We start from the raw sequence: 25,267 nt of genomic DNA on the forward strand, positions 1-25,267 counted from the left end.
GTGGTAAAGACAGAATATCTTCCCCTGATCTCCCACAGAGTAGATGAGAGTATTCAGTTGGTAAGCTTCCGACTGTTTGTCCAGACCAGACACTTCCCTGAAGTGAATGCCTGATCCATCAAGGCCATATTCCAGGGGACTGGAAATCAAACTCTTCTGGTGGTGCAACTTGGAGTGCCTACATGGTCTCTGTAGCCAGCCTCAGTACTGGACTAGTCTCTGCTGCAGGTAGAGATACTTGGCTCTACTCTGCAATGGATTCAAGTTCTGCTAAAGTCCAGTCCATCATTTGGGAATCACCTGTTGCTGGTGTGGGTGGGGGAGCCTGGGACCATGTGTTGGGAACTGAGGCTAGGTCTCACAACCACACTTCACCTGTGACCTGGCAGGAAGAACTATGTTTGGGATCTCACAGCACCCTTTTATTAGCTGTCAGTGGCCTAGCTAGCGGTGCTGGATGAACAGCACCCATTGCCCAGCGGGTCAGATGGGCAGTGCCTATTGTGGGTGGGAAGTGGAAGATAGCTTGTGACCAAGTCCCACTGTGGGGTGGGGAGGTTTAAGGGGCTTTACCTGGCCCTGTGGGGGGGGTGGGGAAGGGGCTGTGGCCTGGCTCTGACCCCATCCTTGCCACTGCAACAGGGCTTGGGGATTTGGCAGCTGGGGAGAGTGGCTGTATGAATTGCTACTGCTCCCCCGCTACCACATTTCCTGACCTGGGGGGATCTCAGCAGGCTGGATGCCACAGCTCCGGGAATTACATTTGGCTCGCAGGCCAGGGGATGAGCACCTCTGGCTTAAAACAAGGTGCTGAGGTGGGCACAGGCACTCTGAGATGTGTGGGAGTAGGGGGCATGACACCCTTCATGCTAATGTATAGCCCCAAGCCAGCCTATGGGGCACCTGCTCTTCACTTGTGGGGCCCCTGTGACTCCTGACACAGCCGGTGGCTGACGGGGCTCTTGTTTGATTGCAGGTTCAAAGAGCTCCTCCACATCGATTGATAAGGGCGCTGTTACTGGCGTTGCTGTTGCTGCTGCTGTTGCTGTTGCTATTTGTGTTGCTGTTCTGTAGCGTCGTCTGTCTTACCTCTGGAAACGTGGTTGTACCTCATGGATCTATAAGAAATGTGGCAGGCAACCTGATCAGTCCCATGGCACAGCATCCACTGATCAATTTGGCGCCACAGCATCTCTCAATGGCAAAGTTTGGACAAATGGAACCAGCCCTGCCAGCATCCCTCCCCTCCAAGGGCAGATGGGCGAGGCAGACACTTGCATCTAGCTCCTTACCCACCTTGCCTCAAGTGCCTTCCTCCAGGATTGAACCAATTGGATCAGCAGCACTGACTATCCAACCTCCAAAGTGCCAATCCTGCCAATTTGACCATCCTGCGGGACCATAAGAAAGTCGGGATGGACAGAACCTCTGTGTCATCTTACGGGTACTTATTTATTTCTTCATCAGCTCATGTCCAAGGTTGTTTCATAGCTAGGTGCTCCTCTTGCCTGATGACAGGGGCAGGGACGGGTCAGTTTGTATTCAATGCCAGAGTCTGCTGCTGCTCCAGGAGACCCTGCAACCACACAGCCCCCACCCCAACCAGGGCCCCCTGCCGCTGATCCAGGTGCCCCTGTGGCTGAGCAGGGTGGGGAGGATGGGGCTGGAGCTGAGCATGGGGCAGGAAACCCAGGCATCTGGGCTGGGACCTGCCAGAGCCACTTGGATGATGGGGACCCAGGCGTCTGACACCCCCTTTCCCCCAGATATTTGGGCTCTAACACACCTGAGCCCATTCAAGTCCAAGTGTTCTGAACACGCACGCACACGCACGCATACACCCTGGATACATGGGTTCCCTAGCAGGCCAAACATTTTCCCCCGATGCTAAGGAAACTCTGTGGCCATCACAGGGTGGGTGCAGTAGGAGGGGATGCCCAGAAAGGGGGTGGTGCGCTTGGAGGACCTCCTCGTGCCCATGGGGTTCCTCTTGCTTGGAGCCCCTGTTGTTGGCACTATAATGCACATCTCCTTTGGGGCTCACTTGCAAGCAGCTGAGAGGATTATGGGGGGAATCTCCAGGCATCCAGGGGATCTCCAGGCCCAGATCCCTGCCAGAGCAATGGGGATCCTGAAGGTGGGGATCAGGGTCTTCCCCGCCAGGTGCCAGAAATTCCTCCCAGATCAGATGCCTGGACAAAGCCTGTGGGATGCTGGACAAAGCCTGGCATGTCTAATGAATGTCAATGAATTACTTCATTACCCACCACCAATTAAGCCATCCTGATTCTGCAGGAAAGGAGCATTCCTAAAAGTTCAAAAGAAATATTGCTGGTTATCAGCAGGCAGCTGGGAGAAAGCAGATCTGGTGGAGCTCTTAAGAAATGCACCAGGCCGTCAATCAATCAATCAAGAGTGTGGAGTTTGTTCCAAGAGCCAAAATGTATTTGACAGACATGTTATTTCTAGTGAACATGTAGTGGCAATTTAAAATATTATTATTTTTGTCATTGCATTTGAAGAATGCTATCATTATTTTTATTATTGATATTATCATTAATTATAACAAGAACAACAACAAAACATGACCATTTATGATAACAAAACACCACCACCACCACCACAATAGCAATACTTCCATGTGTGCCCCACCCCCTGTCTGCCACCGCTCACCGAGCAGTTGTGGGGTGGGGGGTGTCACTTGGTGGCTGATCGTCAAGGCCGGAAGTGCCCAGGCCGAAACTGGAAGTGCTGCCAGGGGACCAAATACCCCAGGAGGGCCTGGTCAGTGCCCCACCCTGGCCACACCTGGGGCCATGCCCTCCCACCCTGTCGCTACACTACTGCCTGGAGGGCACATGCCATGGCCACCTTTGTCACAGGGGCACGGGGCCCTGCCAGGCCCATGGAGCTCCTTCCTCTGCCCCGTCAGTGATGTCCCCTCCTCCCCGTCCTCTCCTGTGGCAGGGAGCTCCACAGGTACGGACAGAGTGAGCTTCGTAGGCCTGGGGCTTTGATCCTGGCCACAGTGCCTGGCACCCCCTGTTCATGACCTTGGAGGTCTGTACAGCACTTGTGCCCCAATCTCACCCTGTGCGGTCTGTATAGCACCTGGCACCCCCCAATTCTAGCCCAGGGAGTCTGTATGGCATCCATGTGCCCCCCAATTTGAACTTGGGGGCTCTGGGTACATCACACCCACTGCTTCCCCCGCATCCACAGAACTGGTCATCTCATCATAGAAGGCAATCAGGTTGCTCAGGCATGACCTGCTCTTGGTGAATCCAGGCTGATGGCTCCTGATCATCTTCTCCTCCAAGTGCTTAGAACGGATCCATGATTTTTCCTGGGTCAGCCCCAACAGGTACAAATGAAATTGTAATGAAACCAAAGCAAGCTGCACAGTGCAAGGATAACAAGATGTCAGTCTTGTTCATGGTGATCTTGTGCCCTTTTGTGTCCATTCAGCTGAATCACCCTCTGCTCTGCTGGATTCTTTTCCCCGCAGACACCAAGGGCATGAAAATCCCCCATTCCTACCCCATCAATTTGGGATATTGCTGTTACTGGCCCCACATCTGCCCCTTCTGGCTGATGCAATGGTCTAGAGTAGACCTTCATGCGCATGTGCACGTGCACACACGCACACACACAGAGCACAGCACAGCTTTTCTGTTCCCCTGTTATCTACTCCTCAGATAAGGGATTGGGTGAGCTTCGCATAAATCTACATATATTACACTGATTCCATTCTGATACACAGAGCCATCATCACACCAAGGATATCACCCTATTATGACAGCATATTCAATTAACCTGACCCCACTATCCCCAGACCAGGCCATTCTCCATTCCCTGGCCTGCCTCTAAAGCCCCCTCCTTTCAACTCTGTGCCCAAATCCACCTGCCCTTGAACTCGGGCTGCCAGGTTTGCAGTTCTCTGGGCGCGGGTGGATTTTGAAGAGTGGGGTACCGGCAGAGCGGTGCATTGTCACATGTAACACTACCTACATTCCTCTCCTGTTAAAGAGAAACTAGAAGCTTTACTAATCTTTTGGGGGAACTTGGGCTGCACTATTCAGTTGAAGATCAAAGCAAAAAACAAACAACTCCTGGACTGGGCATTCATTTGCTAGATTATATATTAAATTGGAAAAAACACCCCACAACAAACTAGGCCAAAAAAAGGTCAAATTGTTGAAAGCCATTGTGCCATTAGCCCTCCTGTTTCTGGGTCACTCTCCCTTGCAAAAATAGGCCCTAAAGATGTGATTTCCCCAACTGCACCATCACGCTCTCAACCTCTAGATGTACGTGTGGGACCCAGGAAGGGTAGCAATGCCCCGTCCCCATCCAGTCCTCTAAAAAATGTAATGAATGAACATTGTTGTGTGAGAGCAGTTTTCACACTGAAATGCAAGTGAATGCTCTCACTCTACAAGAAGCAAGAATAAAAGCAGAGGAAGAACAAAGTGACCACATTTTCTAGCATATAACATGCCCTGGCATATCGCACACATATGGCTTTGCGAGTTGAAGAGGGAAAGATCTTCCCTGCTAGAAACTGAAGAAGCTCAATCTCCCGTCTCTGACAAGTGCAGTGGTAGATGCTTTAGTGCAGAGTGTATCTACGTGGTCTGTCTGACTGTTGCTTGGCCCCCCCCAGTCCCTCCCCCACCTAAGGAACTGCCCCTGCCTCCTCTCAGACTCCAGGGTTTGCCCCTCGCAAGTCCCTCTGCTGCTCTACAAACTGCCCCAGCCCTTGTTGGGATCCAGAGGCCTTCAGGCCTGAGTTTTGACCTTTGTGTTTAGCTTAAGCTGCATGCTTAGCTTGAAATGTGGTAAAGACATGCACCTGGTGAAGGGACCAGACGGAAAAATACTGTCCCTGACTTAAAACGAATTGGGAAGTTGGCTAACTAAAGTGAAAAAATATAGTCTGGCCAAAAGAAGAACAGTCAGAGCAAAACCTACCCCTGGCTAAAAATGAAAAGATTAACTTGGAATAAAAAATTCCAGTTAAGGGTAACCACATTTGGCAAACAGAAGCAAAATTATTAATATGCATTAGGAAGAAGGCTTAAGCTAATTATATGTATTAAGAAATGCAACTATCTGGTATATAAAGAGAGGTGAGCGAGAGCGTACACTTCGGAGCTTAATCCTGAAAGAACTCAGATGAAGGAGTTGGGAACCTCGGACAGGACCTTATGGGCTGATGAACCAGTGACGTTGCATTCATTCAATCTCAGGGTGGTGAGCATGTTGCTTTTGACTAACGACAGTAACAGAAGCGTAACTGCTGAGGTTATTTTGGCTTTTGGATTTAGAATGGTAACTGTTAGGGTTTAATAAATATGGTCATAGTTAAGAACAGCCATGTCTTCATTTCCATACCGGATACAAGACCCATAATAGTGTCATTGGATGTAACACCCTCTGGCACCCCAGAATCTCCTCCCCTGGTCCCTCCGCAACCCAGGGGGGCACCTCTGTCACAACCCCCTCCCTGTGCCAGTTCTGCTTCTTTTGCCGGGGGGGAAGCAAAAACAGAAGTGGGAGCAGTGCAGACGCCAGATCAGGCACGAGGGCAGGGGCTGTGGGTCAGGAGTGCGGGGCACTATGTGGGGGGCAGGCTCTGTGCACTGGTGTCTCTGAAGCCCGGGAGGTGTGCAGGGCAGGGTGGTCAGACCCTGTGCTCCGGGGGGAGATGGGACAGGCCCAGGGGCTTTGCAGTTAAGCTGAAGCTGGGGCCCATATACAGGAGCTATGGGCTCTGGTGGCAGTATTTGGGGGGCAGGACCCTGTGGAGCCAGGGTCCTGGTACAGGGGGAGAGGCTCAGATGCCTGCCCCTGTCCTTGCTCATGACAGAGCCCCCCAGGATTTGTAGCCCAGTGGTCAGGGTGCCACAAATGGGCGACTGTTGCCTCCTGAGTTGGGGGGGCACATGCCCTTGCAGTGGCCAGTCAGTGACCAGGGGGGAGTCCCCCTGCAGCCAATCTTGCTGACTGGGAAGCATGAGCAGGGCACACAAGTGCCAGCAGCACTTCTCTTGGTGCCCCTGTTCCCCAGCCAGCACTCGCGGGGGGACACCGGTGCTCCCGCCTGCCCTGCCTACCCATCACCTAAGCAGGGAGTGCTGGCTGTCAGAGGGTACACTAGCGCTCTCAGGGGTGCACGTGCACTCCCTACACATTGCCACTGGTGGCACAGAGCTCTGGCTCCTGCGGCCAGACAGCAGCCTGCCTGGGGGCTCTGGTGGTTCTCACAGCATGTGCTCAGCACCTGGCAAAAAGATGCTTTCCCTTAGCTGGGCCTTGTGGCGCTGCCCCGGGTACAAGCAGTAATCTCACTCCTGCCCCATCAGTAGCACTTGCTGCCCCTTTCCCACCCCAACATGAGCCCTGTGTGCCCAAGAAGGGGCTGGCGAGGTCTCTGGGATATGACAGCCCCCCGTGACTTGTGGCTGGGTTGGGTCATGTGCAGGCCACCTCAGAACTTGGTCCTGCTGCAGATGTCCCCACAACAGTGGAGACCTGATTACTGGCAGCAGATGAAAGCTCCTCAGGCTGGTGCCTGAGGCGAGGCCCTTCCCCAGGACCAGGCAAGGGGCAGCAGAGAAATCTGAAGAGTGGCAAGGTTCCAGTGATGGAAGCTACAAGCCCCCCAAGCCGGCATTAGCTGGAGCTCCCTTCCAGTTGGACTGAGCAAGTAAAACAAGATGGCACACAGTTGTAGCAGAGAGGAATTGCAGACAGGGCAGCAGGGGCTGGAGGCAGCTGGACCAGGAGACACTGATGGTGTAATGCTTGTGACTGCAGCTCTGGGAGGCCTATGAGGATGTGGCTGTGTATTTCACACAAGAGGAGTGGGAGCTGCTGGAAGATGAAGACAAGGGGCTTTACTGGGACCAGATGCTGAGGAATTACCAAGCCCTCATTTCCCTGGGTAAAGCTCTGGGTCTTGCTTTTCCCTAGACCTATGTGACCTCTGAAGTTTCTTGTCTTCTCCCTCATCTCATGAACATCTAGCTGGTGGTTCAAACCCACTTCCATGGGCGACGTGGAGGGGCATGGGGGGAGGCATGTGCCCCCCCCATAATTGCCCTTGCTGGCTGGGGAATGAAGAACACTGGCAGCGCTGGCAGTTTAGCCAGCAGTGCTTTGTTTGCCGCCAGTGATTCTGGGGTCTTTGATTGGCCACCAGGAAACACCCCAGCTGCAGTCGGCGATCAGTGCTGGTGCTTCCCCAGAGCCAAGAGGCACCAGTCACCTATGCCCACTTTCTCCCTACTGTTACGTTGGCGATCAGGCTTCTCTCTCATCTCACAGCGATACATCCTCCTTCATTTGGTTCTGTCCCAATACATTTAACAATCCCAGAATACTCAGTTCAGTGCTGTCTGAATCCCTTCCCCTTCTTTACTCATGACCCTGTTAGAAATGGAATATTGTTAGAAATGCACAGCTTGCATCTTGCACCTGATAAGAAATACTGCCAAGGACTTTTTTCTTTCCCAGCTTTGCCACAGCCTTTCTTATGCTAAATTGCAGACTCTCCCCCAGCTTCTCCCTAGCCTTTCTCATACAGATTACAGAAGCTGGAATTCAACTGACTGTGTCCTTGAAAGAAGGGGGGATTTGAACTCTTGGCGACCTGCTGTAGTTTCTGAGCATGCTTAATTAGCTGATGCATATTTACCTCTCCGCCCTGCATACTTAAGTAGTTAATTATACTATACATGCGATGTATGTAGTGATGTAACCACATGTATGCTTGTATGAAACAGAAGTGAGCTGTAAGAGTTCCTGTTTCTGCACACATGCCCAGGAGGGAGAAGATAAATATTCCCTGCAAAATTCCTTTGTTGGTTCGGAGTAATCTGAGTTCTTGACTCTGCTCTGACCCTATTTGCAAATACACCTTTTGTGCCATCTAATGAGTGTGTGTCTGTAATTTTTGTGGCCTCCAGAGAAACGAACCGCCTTTGTGCAACAACCCAGTACAAATTAATCGAAGTCTTGTCAGCCTCTCCTACTGCAGCACATGTATCATGCGTTTCCTCGACTCCTTCTCTCGTGACATGTTTTAGACATAATGGAACCTCAGTGCTTTGAACAGGGGGTGACAGGAAGCTTCGGCACATGTTCTTTCTCAGCATCTTCATCTCCATAGACCACAGGCTCTGGCTTCACTGTATTTACTTTAAGATCTATGCTGTCGAGATCACCCTGCCATTCTCAGAAGTTGTCTTGTCCTCCTCAAATCCCTCTGCATAGCAAATGCCCATCCCTTTAATCAAAAGAAGTGGGCTAGGTGCAGGGCCTCATAAAAGCCAGTTTCCATTTCCAGACAATCTCTAATACAGGGGCTTCTTTTGACTTGTGTGCGGGTTTAAGGCCCTTACTTTTTTTCTAAGTCAGTTTGCTTCTCTGGTGCTGGCTTTTCTCTCTAGTTCCCAGAAAGGACTTCCTTAGGGAAGTGCTCAAATGCTTTTTCTAGCTCCACCAAGCCCATGGAGAAAGATTTTTTTTTCTTCTTTTCTGTAATTAACTTGAATTTGTTTGAGTATTTCTGCACGCTTGTAAAAGCATCCTGGTTATCACTCGTTCCAGTGGTCCTCTGCATTCTGGCTGTAACAGCTGTTTCCGTACCTTTTTCAGTGAGTGGATAAGGAACTGTCCTGCTCTCACTGGGATGCTAGTATTTACTGCCTCTCTCTTTGAACAAGAGATGGGATTTCATATTAGTCCCCTTCCAGCCCCAGTCTCTTACTTGGTTCAGTTTTCTAGGTGAAACACAATAATTCCCATCCTGTATCTCTCCTAAAGTTTCAGGATCTTCCACAGCCTGGGTAGACAGTGTCAACAGTTGCAAATGTTCTTTGGGTCATTCACTTTTCAATCAGTTCTCATAATATGTCTTCTATGCACCTGTTTTTTTGTTATTTGGCACAGTTTCGCTGAAGACTGCTTCAGTACCTATAAGGCCCAACGGCTTCCCTGTATTCCAGATTGTATCTGCATCAAGCTTTTTCTTATAAGAAGACCATAGGTGGAGTTTCTACATATTTCAGGTATTCTCTTATAAGCTGATTTCTACCACGTCATGTCGCCACCAGTTTTCTTTCTGTTATATCTTTGTGAGTACCTCAAAGTCATCAAGCAGGACACTGTGTCAGGCCACTGGGCTCTCACAAGATATCACATTTTCTTTGTGGTTATACCTCTCTTTCTTTATCTGTCTTGGATGGCCCTCTCTTTTGGACGCAGTTCTAGGGTTCTCCTTGCTTTGGGAAACTCTAGATCATTTCCACATAATGGGATTTCATGTGCGGTAAAATGTGTCTCCTTTTTATTCTTCTTTTTTCCAAATCCATGATACCCATGAAGGTTGTCTTAAGCTCTGCAGTATCTGCCAACCTATATACTTACTCATCTCTGCCCTGGGACTGTCCTCACATTGGATGAGACGATTGCTCTAGTTGCACGTGCACTTACGATAGGATCATCCTTTCCTATGTTCACTCACCTTTTCACAGCTCTCTGAATTTTATACAAGGGTGGCGCCTGCATTCTGAAGAGGAAAACCACCTTGTACCTTAGGCCAACTTGAATTCCCACCTGGGGAAGTGCCAGGATGTGGGGTCCTCTGAGGCACCCGCACAGGGCCGAGCCCTTCCCCTGGCATGGAAATCCAGCTGCTGCCAGGCTGAGCTTTGAGCTCAGTGCAGCCACTCCTGCATGTCTGCTTCTCCCAGCACATACTGCCCACCAGCACTTTGCAGGCTCCATGGAGCTGGCTGGCCAGAATCACGGCTGGGATACGCCCAGCTACCATCAGCGCCTTGTCCCACTTGAAGAGCCACTTGCTGGGCATGGGCTCCCACCCCATGAGACCTGAGTCCTCACCCCCAAGGGCAGCAGTGTTTGGAGGTGACGCCCAAGCCCTGTTTCTGGTCCCCAAGTGTTGGCACCCCAATCCCCATCCCTAGCTCTCACAGCCAGGGGTGGTCTCTGCACCATGTTCCTGGCACCATCCTGGCCATCCCATGGCACACAAATGGCAGGACAGAGACATCCAGGTGGGGGATACAAGGTGACTTCCTGCCAAGAGCAGCATCTCAGGGTAAGCTGCCAAGTTATGGCCTGGGAACAAAGGTACCACACACCCAACATGGGGCTTGAACCCATGACCCTGAGATTAAGAGGCTCATGGTCAACTAGCTGAGCTAGTCAGGCTGCAAGGGTAAGGATGCACCTTGTCTTTCTGCCTTGCACTGTCTTCAGGCAACAGCTGCAGAAGCTGTCAAGAGCAGGGCCCGGCAGGCCCAGCCTCGGTGAGCAGGGCTCGGGCACGAAGGGTCCAAGAGGCGCTGCGGCAGGAGGAACTTGGGGCCATGACACGCCAGAGAACAGGAACAGGAGCAGGCGTGGGTTTTTTTAACTTGGGGGTTTGGGTATCCAAGGTGCCTGTAACCCTGAGCTCATCCTACTCTTGTCTCTACTCCTAGAGCAGTCCAAACGCTCGTGACAGGACAAGAGATCAGAAAGTGAGTCCGCAAAAGCTGGAACTCACCGGTCCAGGGGCTTGTACTGCTTTGGCTTTGCCACTTTCACCTTTGTGGCAAAAGATCAGTTCCCAGGCACAAAAACCGCCCTGCCCCCCACCTTTTTTTTTTCTCTTGCCCACGGCCTGTCTCTTTTTCTCCCTACATTTGGCAAGGAAAGAGCCATTCCCCTACACATGCTGTTGGGCACCAGGTGCTGCACCGGAGTTGTGAGCTAGCTTTAGCATGGGGCTGGCCAAGCACAGAGAAGAACAGGCCCCGGGATCCGGGTCTATTGATGGCGATCACCCTCTTTCCCAGCAAAAAGTATCTATGTCGGCATATGAGGGAGAAAAAATTATATGGGAGACGAAGCACATGTGTGGATACGCACACGAGCCCTTCCCCCAGTAGGTGAGTTTGTGGGAGAAGGGAGCGGGGCAGGGGCAGGCCCTGCACAGCTGGGGCGGGCGCAGGACGGAGCTGTGAGTGGCTTCCCAGGGAGGTGCCTGGCATGAAGACGGGGTGGTGGCTGCTGCCACTGGGTGCACCCCAGGAAGGCGTGTGCCCTGGATCTGCATGTGGGGTAGGGTGGGCTGTGGCTGTGGGATGCGACCGGGGCTGTGCTGGGCTGTTCCCACCGGGGGGATAGGGATAGGGCTGCACTGCACTTGGGGCAGGCAGCAGCAGCGCTGGGAAGGGAAGAGGTAGGGTGAATATGGCACATTTTGGGGTGGCTGCAGCCTCCCAGCACCACTGCCACCCAGCCCAAGCACAACCCAGCCAAGCCCCCCAGCCTACAGCCGCAGCCTGCCTCACCCCACCCTGCACAGATCTGGTACACCCCCCATGCCTTATCGTGGTACGTGTAGCGGTGGGAGCCATGTCCCCTGGACAAGCACCTATTACAGCCCCAGCCCCACTCCTTCCTTCACCCCTGCTGCAGCCACCCACCGGGACCCCACAGCTGGGCTGCCTTGTGGCCCTACCACTGCCCTGCATTTGGGGCAGGGTGAGATAGGTTATCCCCACCATGCACCGCCTATGAATGTCAGCCATCTGTCATGGATTCTTTTCACTGCCATGAGTCCTCGCTTTAAACTTTCACTAGGAATAAACTCATTTCCATGTCTTTGTCCGCAAAGACACTCATAAGGTAAATCTATCTGTAAGTGTGTGCAATGACTCTTAATTTTGGTACCTTGAACACAGTAAAAGTTTTGTCATTCTGCCTTCTAGTACATCACAGATAACTGAATTTCCACCCCGTCCCTGGTGACTTAGTTTCATACCCTTTTTTTTAGCTTGGAGTGGCCCGTGCTTTGTTTCCTATGCCCATCTCTCCACTACATGGTGACAAGGACTATAATCTATTGAAGGCTTCTCTCTGCAGCACCTCCCTTTTCCTGCTAAGTGCCCACCTCCCCTTGTCCTTCAAGGCCCGAGTAAAATCCATGAGTTCATTGGATCCATTCCCTACATCCCAGCTGCAGCTTCTCCATCCAGCCTGTGGTCACACGCACTCTTTAATTGCTTCCCCTTCACAGGATATCGAGGTCCCGTGCCTGACTTAATCTGCCGCATCCAGCAAGAGCAGGTGGAGCTGTGGGTCTGTGCTGAGGAGGACCGTGAGGGAATCTCGAGGTGGGAGGACGTGCCACCAGGTGAGTTGTGGCTGGTCTCAACGATACTCCCCTCTCAGAAATGCTTCCTAGCCAGAGTGAGAAGTAGCGTGGAAGCTGCAGGCCTGCCCTGTGCTGCCATTCCAGGTGCTGACCTCAAATAGCTGATGCTGTAATGTGTGCAGTCAGGTATTGTTCCCACTCCCTGAAATTAAAGCAGTGGAAACCAGCAATCACTTCTTTCCTCTCCCCTCTAATGACAGCTCTTATGGGACAGTCAAGTTTGCCATCTTGATTTTTAGGCACAGATCTGGTATTCCTGGGATAGCATGATCTTAAATTTCCATCTTCACTCAGCAGTGTAAGAGTCGATTCCCCAGTCCAAGGTAGCCATAGCTCTCTAACATCCTCTCCGAGGACAAGATGAGATATATCGTCCCCCATAGAAAAAAGCATTGTTGGCAAAAGCTCTATGTAGTCATTATTGTTGGATAAGAAAGGCTGGGGCTCTCCCTTGATTTTCCTGGTGAGGTTGATTTGGGTCTCAGGAAGTATTGAATCATGATCTCAGGCTGCATTAAATGGCTCCATGGAATGGTTGGGACCCACAAGCCTTCCCGCTGTGGGGGAAAGTGAATACCCCATGGTTTGCACCAGGGTCTCCCCCATTCTGTTTAATCTCTGGGGCCCTGAGTGTCACAAACCCTGAGGCTCAATGCAGAGGCCATGTGGGGTAATGCCAGGGCCTTCGTCCTGTGACATGGAGGCCTCATAAGCAGAGCAAAGCTCTGTGGGCTCATTCTCTAGTGCACCAGACCTTTCCTGGAAGCAGACAAGAAGCACGGCAATGTTTCTTCCAGAAGGGAGAGCCACAGCTCTCAATCCTACCCACCCAGATCACTTCGTGGAGGTTGGAGGGCTGCAACATGGTGGCTTTTCCTCCCAAGCAGAAGCAGCACTTGTGTGTGCTGCAGAAGCAGCTGTTCCAGTGTAAGGCAGTGCTCCCCACAGCATATGGCTGCAGACAAGCCCCAGACATCCACCGTGGGGCTGTTCTCCCTTGTATCCAGATGTTGCTGTCAAGACTGCCAGAGATCAGGGGCGAGCACTGGAGAGCAGTCTCACCATTGCACTTTGGTAGTAAAGTGGGACAGAGCCGCCTTTAGAGGTTCATTCTTCCTTTACGCAGATGGTCATTAGTGCATGAAACAGCCCATTAGAGCATGAAGCCACTCCAGCGCTGTCCTCAGGCACGTCCCACATGGGTTTCTCACAGCAGGGTCTGAGTTAATGGGGCTGACATCTCGGACAGAAACCCTAAGAGTCTGGCTCTGAAATCCACTAGGTAGGGAACATTAGTATGGCCCATGGACCTGCCCCTCCTGCACTTCTAACCCTTGGGATTTTGGAAGGAAAATGGCGTTTTGTTAAGGAAACACTAGTGCCAAGGTCCAGTCCTGCTCTCAGGCCCATCCCAGCAGAAAGAGTTGCAGTGTTTGGCCTGTCCCAGCAGGGCAGTGACTAATCTGGAGTTTCTCTTCCCCATGCAGGAGGTGCCTGGCTGCTGGGCCGAGCTGAGGAGCAGCCTCTTGAGGAAAGGCCTACAAATCTAGAGCCAGTTCAGACTTCTCCAGGGAGTTTGGGTGAGATGGATTCACTGAGACCTGAGAAGGAGAAATGGCACAAGAGTCAGGGGTGGCCCCAAAAGCTGGAGAATGTATCGGTGAAACAGGTCCCAAGTGGGCATGAGAGTGGAGAAGGGAGAGAAGCCAGAAAGAGCCCTGGGTGCAGGGAAGAATTTGTGGAGCTGAGAGCCCTGAAAAGCCACAAGGCAAAAGGCCACTGGACAGAGAGACTGCATCTAAACCAAGCCAGTGGGGAGGTCCTTGAAGAGAAGCAGGAGCTCACTGACAAGCAGCGGGGGAGAGCTCAGCCGTACCCTGAGTGCAGGAAAAGCTTTAACTGCTCCTCAGTCCTGGCTTTGCACAGGATAGGGCACGCTGGGGAGAAGCCTCATGTATGTACTAAGTGTGGGAAGAGCTTCACCTGCCTCTTGACCCTGATTACTCGCTGCAAGATCCATTCTGGAGAGCTCCCTCACCGCTTCAACAAACTTGGGGAAAGCTGTGTTTGCACCTCAGACCTGTTCAACCATCAACATGTGCACAGGGAGAAGCATCAGTACTGCTGTGTCACGTGTGGTAAGACCTTCACCCATTTCCCCTCCCTGGCTCAGCACCAGATCATCCACTTGTGGGGGGAAGACACACCACTGCACCAAGTGCAGGAAGAACTTAATTGGTGGACTAGGCCTGTCTCAGTGTGTGCAGAGGGGGAAGTATCTATACCACTGCACCAAGTGTGGGAAGAGCTTTGAGCAGCCCTCCAACCTGGCCAGGCACAGATGCGTGCACACCAGGGAGAAGCCATATCAGTGCTCTGCATGTGGAAAGAGCTTCACCCTCTCCTCCATGCTGACCAAACACCAGCTCATCCACACAAGGGAGAAGCCATGAAGATGCTCTGATAGCGGGGAGAGATTTCCCTGTCCTTCCCAACTGGCCTGGCACCAGCCTATGCACATAGGAGAGAAGCCACATCAGTGCTCTGAGTGTGGGAAGAGCTTTATCCAATCTTCTAGCCTGGTGCTGCACCAGCGCATCCACACAGGGAGAAACCGTATCAGTGTCCTGAGTGTAGAAAGAGCTTCACCCAGCCCTCCAGCCTTGACTTGTACCAGCGCCTCCACAGAGGGGAGAAACCACATTGGTGCCCTGAATGTGGGAAGAGCTTCATCCAGTACTGCAGGCTGGCAGAGCACCCACTTATCCACCCAGGAGAAAAGCCATATGAGTGCTGTGTGTGTGGGAAGAGCTTCAGCACACCCACCTACCTGACCAGGCACCAGAGCATCCACACATAGAAGCCACATCAATTCCCTGTGTGTGGGAAAACCTTCATCTGATCCTACACCTTGTTCCAACACCAGTGTCCACACAGGGAAGACACCATATCAGTGCCTTGAGTGTAGGTAGAGCTTTACCTACTCTTTTAGCCTATGTGTGCACTGGCACATACACACAAAGGAGAAGGCACATTTATACTCTGTGTGTAGGAAGGTTTCATCCTGTCTTCCTACCTGGCCTAGCACCAGCACATCCACATCCAGAAGCATCCATAATTCTGCCAGCAGTGCAGGAAAGGCTTGGGGCTGTCTGCCTGCTCAGCATCTGCCAGTGGCTGCATTCAGGGAAAAAGCATCATGCTGGCAGAGTGCAGAGGTCACCGGACCTTTGGCACTTGTAGGGCACTTCTGTACCCAAAGGAGCCAGAACCTGACTCCCAAGGTTTGAAGGGGAAGAGGGACTAAGAGGCAACACCATAGGCAGAAGCCATTCCGTGAGAACCTGTGGGGAGACCTTTGTGTCACCCTTGGTGCCCACGCTTTCCCCACCGTTCTGTAAGAGCAGCCGGTGCTCCCAGGGGCGGAAGAAGTGCCATCACAATAGGGTGCCCTCCCCAAGACACCTGGCTCCACATGGTACCCAGGAACTGTCACTGGCCACCTCCCAACTTCATGCTTCCTCCTAGTCCCAGGATTCTGGTATGTGAAGCCCTTTATTGCAGGAAGGAAGATATTTATGGCTGGAGAAACATTTCCTGCCCTCCACCCTGATCTTGCCTCCCCCCCCCACCACATAGCCTCTTTCCCTGGCCTGCTCAGGCCCATCAGGTGTCTGCAAGGAGCTGATGCTACCACCTCCTCTCCCCCCCAGCTCCATTTGGCAGGTATTGCTTTTCAGCTTCTTTCCAGGACTTTGCACCACTGGGTGCCTGGTGCTCCCCCTTCCCCATTGGCAACATGTAGGGGGTGCATGTGCACCCCCTCAGATTGGTCATACATCCCCTGGAAGCGCCAGCCGTGAAACTGGAATTGCCCGCCCCCCTGCCCTGGTTGGCAATCTGGTGCCCCACCAGACTCAGGAGGCACCAGTCACCCATGCCCTTCCCTAAAGGGATCTTCACTACCTTCTCTGTAGCCGGGAGACTCTGCTAGGGAAGCACCAGAGTGAACATGGTATCCCTGTGGATGGCTTTTGTGTCCTCTCCAGAGCTGTACAATAGGAGCAGACCTGGGTCCCAAAACATTTCCAGGGTAGAATCTGTGATATCCCAGCCTCTTCTCTTTCCAGAGGATTCACTATAATCCAGGGGTTGTTGCTAACCCTCGGGAACAGGAGCTGGTCCTCACTCAAGGTTTCCCCCCATGTTTTGCTGTGCAACAAGAACCCTGCACTTTCAGAGGAACTTCTAGCTGGGGCAGTAGAGTCCCTTTTCTGGGGGAAGTCGGGTAGCAGGGCTAAGGGAGGTGCAGCCTGTGGCAGGCCCAGCCTTTCCTGTGGAGGAGCGGGGAAAGTACAAGGCCATCCCCTGGGTGAACTCCAGCATGTTGTAACCTCCAATGGTGAAGCCAAAGCCTCCTTCCGTTTTGGCTTCAGTGTCCCGTAGGGGCTACTCTGAGAAGTTAATAGCCCATCATTGAGCACTTTCTTTCATTCATCTCCTCCATAATTGTCCTCTCTGTTGATTTTCCCTGTGTATAAAGTCACCCCCACTTTCTCTGTATTACCGTGCTTAAGAAAATAACCTTGTGACTTTTGAACAAGCTTCTGCTTTTTGGCAGGAGGACTGGCATGTCTTTTTGCTGGAGGTGGCCTCAGGAAGAGGGGAGGGAATGGGAACCTGTGACATGTTCAGAAGGTGCCTGTTACTGGTTGAACCTCTAAGGTGCTGTGCAGGTTGGGGAGCAATGGGTGTAGGTGAGGGAATGTGTGTCAAAGACGGTGAGATCCTTACGCCTGTTTCCAAGAAGGGAGCATTGTTTTAGTTCAGTTAAGGTCACCTGGTGCACCTTCCCAAGGCCTGAGTTCAACGCCTGCTTCCCAAAGGCAGTTCTCACTGGGTTTTGTGATACTGTCTCACGGAGAAGAGGAGAGCGTGTTACAAGAGTAGATCCATCAGCGCTTGTCTTCAGAGTCCTGCACAGTGTTGAATAAGAGCTTGGAGAGGCGCCTAAGTCCACTAAGGCCTGTCAGCCAAAATGGACCAGGCTCCATGTGGGGATTCAGTCAGCCTTTGCTGCAAAAAGAAAGACCAAATGGCTGCTTGTTTCCCAGAGCAGCTCCAGCAAGCGACTGGGAATGTAGGTAAACCCAGCTGGGATCCTGCTCATGAAGACAGGTCTCCAATCTCACCCGTGTCCCCAGCCATGTTGGGCTCCAGTTCCTATTAGATGATGGCATTGACTCCAGGAGGGATGAAGCTTGTAGATCTTCTCCTTCAATTTCTCGCTCCTTGCTTCAGGTTCCAGAGACTGAACAGGCTGCTGGACAAGGTGACGTTGGAGGGGGCAATTTAGAGCCTGGCTTCACTTTCCAGCTCTACCAGCCGCTGTCAGATGGATCGCTACCTGTGCTTTCTCCACCCTGCTATGGAAACCCCCCGTTTTACTGGTACGTGAAAGCCCAGCAAGCTCCTGAATATCTGAAATGGGCCTTCAGCTCAGCCCTGTTAGCTCACCCAGACCCCACCTTGTTACCCATGAAAAGAAAAGTGGACGCATCCAGTACTGCAGTGGGTGTGGATCCTGCAGGTGACATCCAGGCTCCTCTGTGTTCACAGCCTCGTCCTCCATTCCCCAGCAGCTCCTCAGGCATGGGTGGGGGGTGGGGGGGACAGCGGGTGTGGGACAAGTAGGGCCGCAAGGGAAAGCCGACGGGTGCAGGGGATGCCTGGCTGGATGGGGGGGGGGCACTGCGGCGGTGCCGCGGGAATCAGGTGGGCCAGTGACTTGGCATCTGGGCTGGGGAGCCCTGGCCAGTGGTGCAGCTCCAGGCACCAGGTGTGAAAGTTCAGGTAGCGGGTGGCCACCACATCCAGCACTGGCACAGGCCTGGACTGCCTCTGTTGCCCCCCGTCTTTCCCAGTGAAAGCTTGGGGAGGCAATGGGCTGGGCTGGGGCAGCCACCCCATCTTCCTCTGGAGGTACAAAGTCCTGCCTCACCTGGGCCACCAGAAACGGCTCCACAGGAGGACCCGCGTGGCGCCGGGAGGTCACAGGCAGCCGGGTCCGCGGACCTCGGTTTCCTCAGAGGTCCAGCAAAGGACGGGGGATGCGAATCTGGGCCTATGGCAGGGGAGCCAACGGTGCCCTCACAACAGCAGGGCACGTGCCCAACTCCCACCCCACGCGGTGCAGCCCCCGCGGGAGCACTGGGCCGGGTCACGTCCCCACAGCAAACATGGCCATTGGGTCCCCTCAGGGAACGCGGCTGCCAGCGCCCCACGCGAAATACGGGCCCCACTTCCATCTCAGGGGAAACGGCTCCCAGCCCCCTCAGGCAATGCAGCCCCAGCTCCCCCCGGCGCACGGCACCCGTCCCCTCGGGGAATGCGGCTGCCGCGACAGAGGGGCCCACGGTGCCAGCACGGGCAGGGGGGAGAAGGCCGCCGCTGGGTGTGGGAGGGCCCCTGAGGGGCTCAGACCCGGACCAGAACCTGCTTTACCCCGGGTTAAAGCCCCCACGTGTGACACCCCCGCCCCCACCCGCGCGCTCCGTCTGGGGGAAGGCACAAGCTCCGCCCAACTGCATAGGCCCCGCCCCCTCTCGCATCCCATCCGCTCCGCCTCGCGCCGGACCGAGAGGCCGAAAGTGTCGTCACCTTCCGCGCCGCACGGCCACGTGACCCGGAAGCAGCGGCGGGAGTAGCTGTGAGGATGAGGGTGGGGGATGCTCGGCCGCCGCCCGCCGGGAGGGTGTTGCTGCCGGGAGGGCCCCGGGCCTTGTCCTGCTGCGGCTGCTCCGGAGCAGACGAGACCTGGCGTGTGGGCGGGGCGGAGCTCCTTACATCCGGGCCCTGGGACACCTGCCCCCGTCTCCGCCAGTCCCCGTTCGCCCCAGCCCAACGAGGAGTAACGGCCACAAGCTGACTGAGAGTAGGTTTAGGCTAGACACCAGGAGGCGCTACTTCACTGTCAGGGCGGCTAGGGTCTGGAACCAACTTCCAAGGGAAGTGGTGCTGGCTCCTGCCCTGGGGGGCTTTAAGAGGAGGCTAGATAGACACCTAGGAGGGGTCGTTTGACCCCTGCATCCTTTCCTGCCATGGCAGGGGGTCGGACTTGATGATCTGCTCAGGTCCCTTCCGACCCTAGAAACTATGAAACTCTCCAGCTTCACGTCTGCTGAGGTCTCAGCAAGGAGTACATCAGTTTGGTATCAGATCCACAGCATACAAAGAAAATTGGCTGTATCAGATATCCACCCAATGGGGCCGATAATTTGGCGGATAAGTGCCCCTGCTGCACGCAGCTGTAGCGCAACACGCAAGCAGTGAGGAGCAGGGCCGGCAGCAGCGTGGAGAGCTGCCTCCAGCTGGTCAGTCCATTGTGGTGGAAGGGGAGGGAGGAGGGAAGGGGCACAGGGGAGCAGATCAACTCTGCAGGTGACAGAGGGGGTAGGGACAGGCACTGCCCAACCAGGGTGGCACGGGACACAGGCTTGTGGCGGGGGGGTGCAGCTCCTGCTGCTGCTGGCACCTGGGGTGGGGGTGGGGGGAGTGTGTACCTGGAGAGGGGCAGGCTGTACAAGGTTGTTCTTGACAGGGGGCTGCGCTCAGATAAGGTGGTGGCAGCACTGGGAGGGGGCTACAGCTACCTTAGATTTCACCACAGCCTGGCTCCCAGTGCCACCACCACTTGGCCGGCGCAGCACAGGTGGGTGGAGACGGGGATTAATCTGGGGCTGCCCCAGGCAGGCAGTGGTGGAGGCAGCACTGGGAGCCCGGCTGTGAAATTTGGGGTGCGGCCAGTGCTTGCTTGGAGACCCATCCCCACCAAGAAAAACCCTGTGCAGCCCGGCTCCGGCCTGCCACGCCCTTCCCTCCTCATGCAGATCAGGTGCACACATACCCCATGCCCTGCTGGGGTGCAAGGAGCGACTGGAACCACGCCGCCCCGCAACAAACCACAGCTTTGTCCTGCCTGACCTGGGCAACGCCTGCCCCTGTCCCCTCCCTCATCATGGGGGTGGGGGGTTGTTGATTTGCCCCTACCCACACCCCTTCCCTCCCCCCTGTCCCCTTCCTCCACAATGGACTGACCAGCTGGAGGCAGCTGTATCAAATCGATATCGGCTTAAATATTGGCTATCGGTATCAGCCCCAAAAATCTCTATTGGTGCACTCCTAATTTTGAGTCTTCCTCCCCCAGCCCCCGCACACTGAGGATTCCAGCTGCTGTAGTCACAGGCCCGTCCAGGAGAAGAGCAGGGCTTTCTCTGTGCTGGCAGCACCAGGACTGACCTGTGCTTCTTCCTTAACCACAGAAGCAGCAGCCTGCTGAGGAAGGGCCTGTAAACCTGGAGCTCCAGAGGACTTTCTCAGGGAGACGGGGAGAAGGGCTCCCTGACATCTGAGCTGGGCCTGGACAGGCCTTCAAAGCAGGGGGAGAGCATGGAGGTGAGTAGGACACCAACCGTACCTGGGGTGGGAGTCAAGCTACAGTGGAGCCAGGGGTACTGTAAAGAATTTGGGGAATGGAGAGACCCAGAGCTCTTCCCCCACAGCACAGATCGCCAGGGGTGCTGACCCTGGAAGGCCTGGTCAGAGTGTGGAGCCAGAGGTCTCCACCTCTGAAAGTGCTGCCTGGGCTGCCTCCAAGGACCCAGCAAGTAGAATGTGTTGAGCTTGGTCAGGGCAGATGCATGAACTCCCCTGTCCACAGCTGCAGCCATATCATGTGTCAGCTGTGTAATGGGCAAGTCTGCTCCCTGACCTGCCATGGCAAAGCTTGCCCATAGTTGTAGCAGAGAGGAATTGCAGGCAGGGCGGTGGGGGCTGGAGGCAGGTGAGACAAGAGATGCTGATGGTGTAACGCTTGTGACTGCAGATCCGGGAGGCCTTTGAGGACGTGGCTTTGTATTTTACGCAGGAGGAGTGGGAGCTGCTGGAAGATGAAAGCAAGGGGCTTTACCGGGACCAGATGCTGAGGAATTACCAAGCCCTTGTTTCCCTGGGTAAAGCTCTGTTTCTTCCTTCTCCCTAGACCTATGTGACCCCTGAAGTTTCTGGTCTGCTCCCTGTTTTTCACCAGTCTCATCTTCATGAACTTGTCTGGTGGTTTGAACCCACTCCACTGCTCTGTCAGTGATCAGCATGGATCCTGGTTTTCTCTGATTTACAAAAATCTCCAATTTTCTGTTTAAAAAAAAAAACAAAAAACCTCCAAATTCACATTTTTCAGTGATTAAAATGAAACACCATGCTACTTCCGTCTGTGTGTCTGTCTGTGCGTAATGCTCCAGGCCAACTGCGCATGCACTGCCCGCAGGGCGGGCAGCAATTGGCTCAGAGCATTAGGAACAAACAGACAGACTGGAGAGGGAGGTGGTGGGGTCCAGGCAGTTGGCGGGGGGAGGGGGGGGACGTGGAGCAGGGGGTGGTGATGGGAGGCAGCGGGGAGCACACATGGACCTCTCTGCAGCTGTGGAGGCGGTGGATCCATGCAGAGCTCCCTGCTGGCTCTGATTGCCTCCCCCTCTTCCACCCCTGGAGCACAGCAAAGTCCTGGACATTTGGGCAGGACAGGGGGAATGGGGCTGCAGCTGTGATAAGGTAGGGGGGATGGGGTTGCCTGCCCTGTGGCTGGGCAACAGGACCATGCAGGCACCAATGCTGGTGCTCTGTGCCCTGGGGGCTGAGCTGCCAGGAGCCGCTGGGTGGCGGAGGAGGGAGGGGGAGGGGGAGGGGGCCATGGCCAGGCTGCCCACAGAGTACTGCAGCCCAATCCCAGGGCCAGGTTGCCACAAGCCTCCTGTCCTCTTCCCTCAGCCTGCACTGGGCCTGGACATGATCCGCCGCTGCGTGCATAAAGCGGAGCCACCACGCTCCGGACCCAGGCAGAACAAACACAGCTGGGTCCCTCTGGAAGGGCTGGGGCACAGAGGGCAGGGAGCTGTGGGTTGGGAGTGAGGGGCATGGGTAGGGGCAGGGGACTGTGGGTTGGGAGTGCAGGGGGCACTGGCAGCACCAGGGGGCTGCAGGTCAGGATTGAGGGGCACCAGCAGAGATGGGGTGGGGGGGTGCAGGTTGGGAGTGAGGGGTACCAGCAGTGCTCAGGGGGGCAGTGTACAGCCGTTTGGTGAGTGAGAGGCACTAGTAGGGCTGGAGTCAGTGGGTTGGTAGTGAGGGGCAGCTGAGGGGGTCTGTGGCTTGGGAGTATGAGGCATTGGGGTGGGGGCAGGGAACTGGCAGTGCCAGGGGGCTGTGGGTCAAGAGTGGGGGGCATCAGCAGGGATGGGGATGGAGAGTGTGGGTCAGGAGTGAGGGGCATCAGGGTGGGTGATGGGGACTTCTCAAATCAGGCAGACTGTTTGTGTCTGTGGGTCCATGTGTAAAGAGTGCGCCCATTTGTGTGTGTGTCGGTGCATATGCATGTGCAGGGCCATCCCAATTTGGGGTGACTGCCCCAGGGCCTGTGTTTTGTGGGGGCGCTGTGGACAGTGCTGTACAGCCCCACCACCACTACCACCACCTTCTGTGGGCAGTCAGCCCCACCCCCGCCACTGCTGCCAGCTTCTGCAAACAGTCACCACTCCCACCCCCAGCCCCTCACAAGCTGGTATGCCCCGGGCCCTGCACACCCCTAGGGACGCTCTGCATGCGTGTGTCTGTTCGTGGCAGGAGGGAGAGTGTTTGTGTCTGTGTGTCCGTGTGCGGAGAGTAAGTGAGTAGAGTGTGCGCCTGTCCGATGCGTGCATACATGTGTCTGTGTGTGCGTGCATGTGTCTGTGTTCGTGGCAGGAGGGAGCGCGTTTGTGGCTGTGTGTCCATGTGCAGAGAGTGAGCGAGAGTAGTGTGCACCTGTCTGTGTGCGTGCCTGTATGTGTGGGCCAGTGTGTGTGTATTTTTGGCCATAGCGGAACCGGGGGCAGGGAGAAGAGGGGGACATGTGTCCCCACCTGCAGCCTGGCAGGTTCCCCCCAGCCTTCCCCAACAGCACCAGGAGTGGAAGGGGCCTTGCCATGCCCCCGCAGCCCAGCTGCCATGGGGGGAGGGGGCCTCCAGTTTTGTGTTTGCCCAGGGCCCCTGTGCACATTAATCTGCCTCTGGCTGTGGTGGGGCAGTGGGCCCAGATGCTGGGGGGGAGATGTTGGCAGTGGGGTGTGTGGGTGGGTGCATGGGGCCAGACATGGAGTAGGGGTGTGGGTTGTGTGTGGCCAGATGCAGAGTGATGGCAGCGCCAGACAGTGGGTAGGAGTGCCACCTGCTGTGTGCAAGCTTTCTCCCCTACCCCTGTTCCTGGGAGGCAGCAGTGGCGCAGGGAGGTGGGTAGTGGTGCTCCATCCCTGCCCATCCCTCGCCACCTTCATTCTTGATGGGCAAGTGGGTAGTATCTGTATATTAGTGGTATTTCATTTAAATCACGGAAAAAATGTGGATTTGGGGTTACTTTTTTTTAAACCAAAATTTGGGGATTCTTTAAATTGGAGAGAACCAGGATCCCTGGTGATCAGGCCTCTCACCAATTTCATAGTGATATGTTCCCCTTCATTTGATCCAGCCACCTGCATTTGAGCCTTCATCATTCTCTTAACACCTGGTGCTTCTCTATTCAGCAGCTTCTTGACAACTTGATCTCCCTTTGCCTTCTCAGTTTGCTCATATCATAGATTTCATAGACATTAGGGCTGGAAGGGACCTCATAAGATCATCGAGTCCAGCCCCCTGCTCAAGGGACAGGAACTCAGCTAGGGTCAAAGGATCCCAGCAAGATAAGTGTCTAAATGTTTCTTGAAGGTGTCCAGAGTAGGTGCCTGAACCACCTCTGGGGGGCGGAGTCTGTTCTAATCATGATCCCCAAGTCTCTTTTGGTTGTGGTGCTGGTGAGTGTAGCACTGCTGAGCCTATAAATGTGATGCGAGCTTTTCTGCCTGAGGTGGAGCACCTTGTATTTCTCCATATTGAATGGCATTAGGTTTTCATCCGCCCACTTTGCAAGCCTATTGAGGTTGACCTGAATCACCAGCCTGTCCTCAAGTGTGGATACTCTTCCCCAATTTGGTGTCATCAGCGAACTTAGCCAGTCTGCTTTTGAGACCAGTGTCCAGATCATTTATTAAGACATTAAAGAGTACAAGTCTGAAGACGGAGCCTTGGGGGATGCCACTAGTCACTGAGTGCCATGTTGATTTGGTTCCATCAACTACCACTCTGGGTCCAACTTTGGAGCCAGTTCCTCAGCCATCGGACTGTGGAGTAGTCGAGGCCACAGTTGTCTAATTTTTCCATGAGGACATCATGGGATACCAGGTCAAAAGCTTTTTTAAAGTTCAAATATTTGATATCGCCTGGACAAAGGGGAAAAGGTTGACATGTCACCTGGTTGTAGGAGGAAATATTGGTCAGGCAAGACCTACCCGCAACAAACCCATGTTGGCTGTCCCTCAGAATGTTGCCATCTGTTACCCTGTCAAGAATGGTTTCTTTGATAATTTTTTCCAAAATCTTCCCAGGGATTGTGGTCAAACTGATTAGCCTGTAGTTTTCCAGGTCTTCTTTCCCCCCTTCCTTGAAGATGGGCACCACATTGGCCCTCTTCTAATCTTCAGGTACTTTGCCTGAGTGCCACAAGCTCTTGAATATCCTCTATGATGTCTGGCAGTTCCTTTAGCACTCCTGGGTGCACTCTATCTGGACCAGCTGATTTGTGGGGGTCCAGCCTCTCAAGAAGCTTCTTTACAAGATCCACACCATGGTGGTCCTATATTCACCCTCGCCCTGGTCATCCGCATCATGTTGGGGAGGGTGGTCCCTTTGGGCTGGTGAAAAACCGATGCAAAGTAATCATTAAGCCGATTGGCTTTTTCCTGGGTGTTAGTAGTCAGCTGCCCCAGCTGGTTTAGCAGGGGTCCAATGTTGCCCTTGTTTTTCTTTTGACTCCCCACCTATATGAAGAACGACTTTTTATTGTCCGTGTATTGGCGTTCAGTTGCAGCCTTGGCTTTTCTAGTTTGGTCCCTGCAGGTGCAGACCAGT

General features: G+C 54.1%; 1 protein-coding gene across 1 annotated transcript in view; it reads left to right on the plus strand.

The window, feature by feature from the left end:
- The window catches only part of LOC149852718 (uncharacterized), a 56,173-nt gene that overhangs the window by 13,219 nt on the left and 17,687 nt on the right, over positions 1–25,267 (plus strand). The window contains exons 4-8 of the mRNA XM_090028404.1: positions 977–9,077; positions 12,098–12,214; positions 13,723–17,685; positions 20,557–20,689; positions 21,120–21,246. Coding sequence (XP_089884530.1) covers positions 20,684–20,689; positions 21,120–21,246 — 133 coding nt within the window. The 5' untranslated portion in view covers positions 977–9,077; positions 12,098–12,214; positions 13,723–17,685; positions 20,557–20,683. The remainder of the gene's footprint in view (positions 1–976; positions 9,078–12,097; positions 12,215–13,722; positions 17,686–20,556; positions 20,690–21,119; positions 21,247–25,267) is intronic.

The sequence above is a fragment of the Crocodylus siamensis genome, chromosome 15 (genome assembly GCF_052110815.1).
Source record: "Crocodylus siamensis isolate JL-2025a chromosome 15, ASM5211081v1, whole genome shotgun sequence".
NCBI lineage: Eukaryota > Metazoa > Chordata > Crocodylia > Crocodylidae > Crocodylus > Crocodylus siamensis.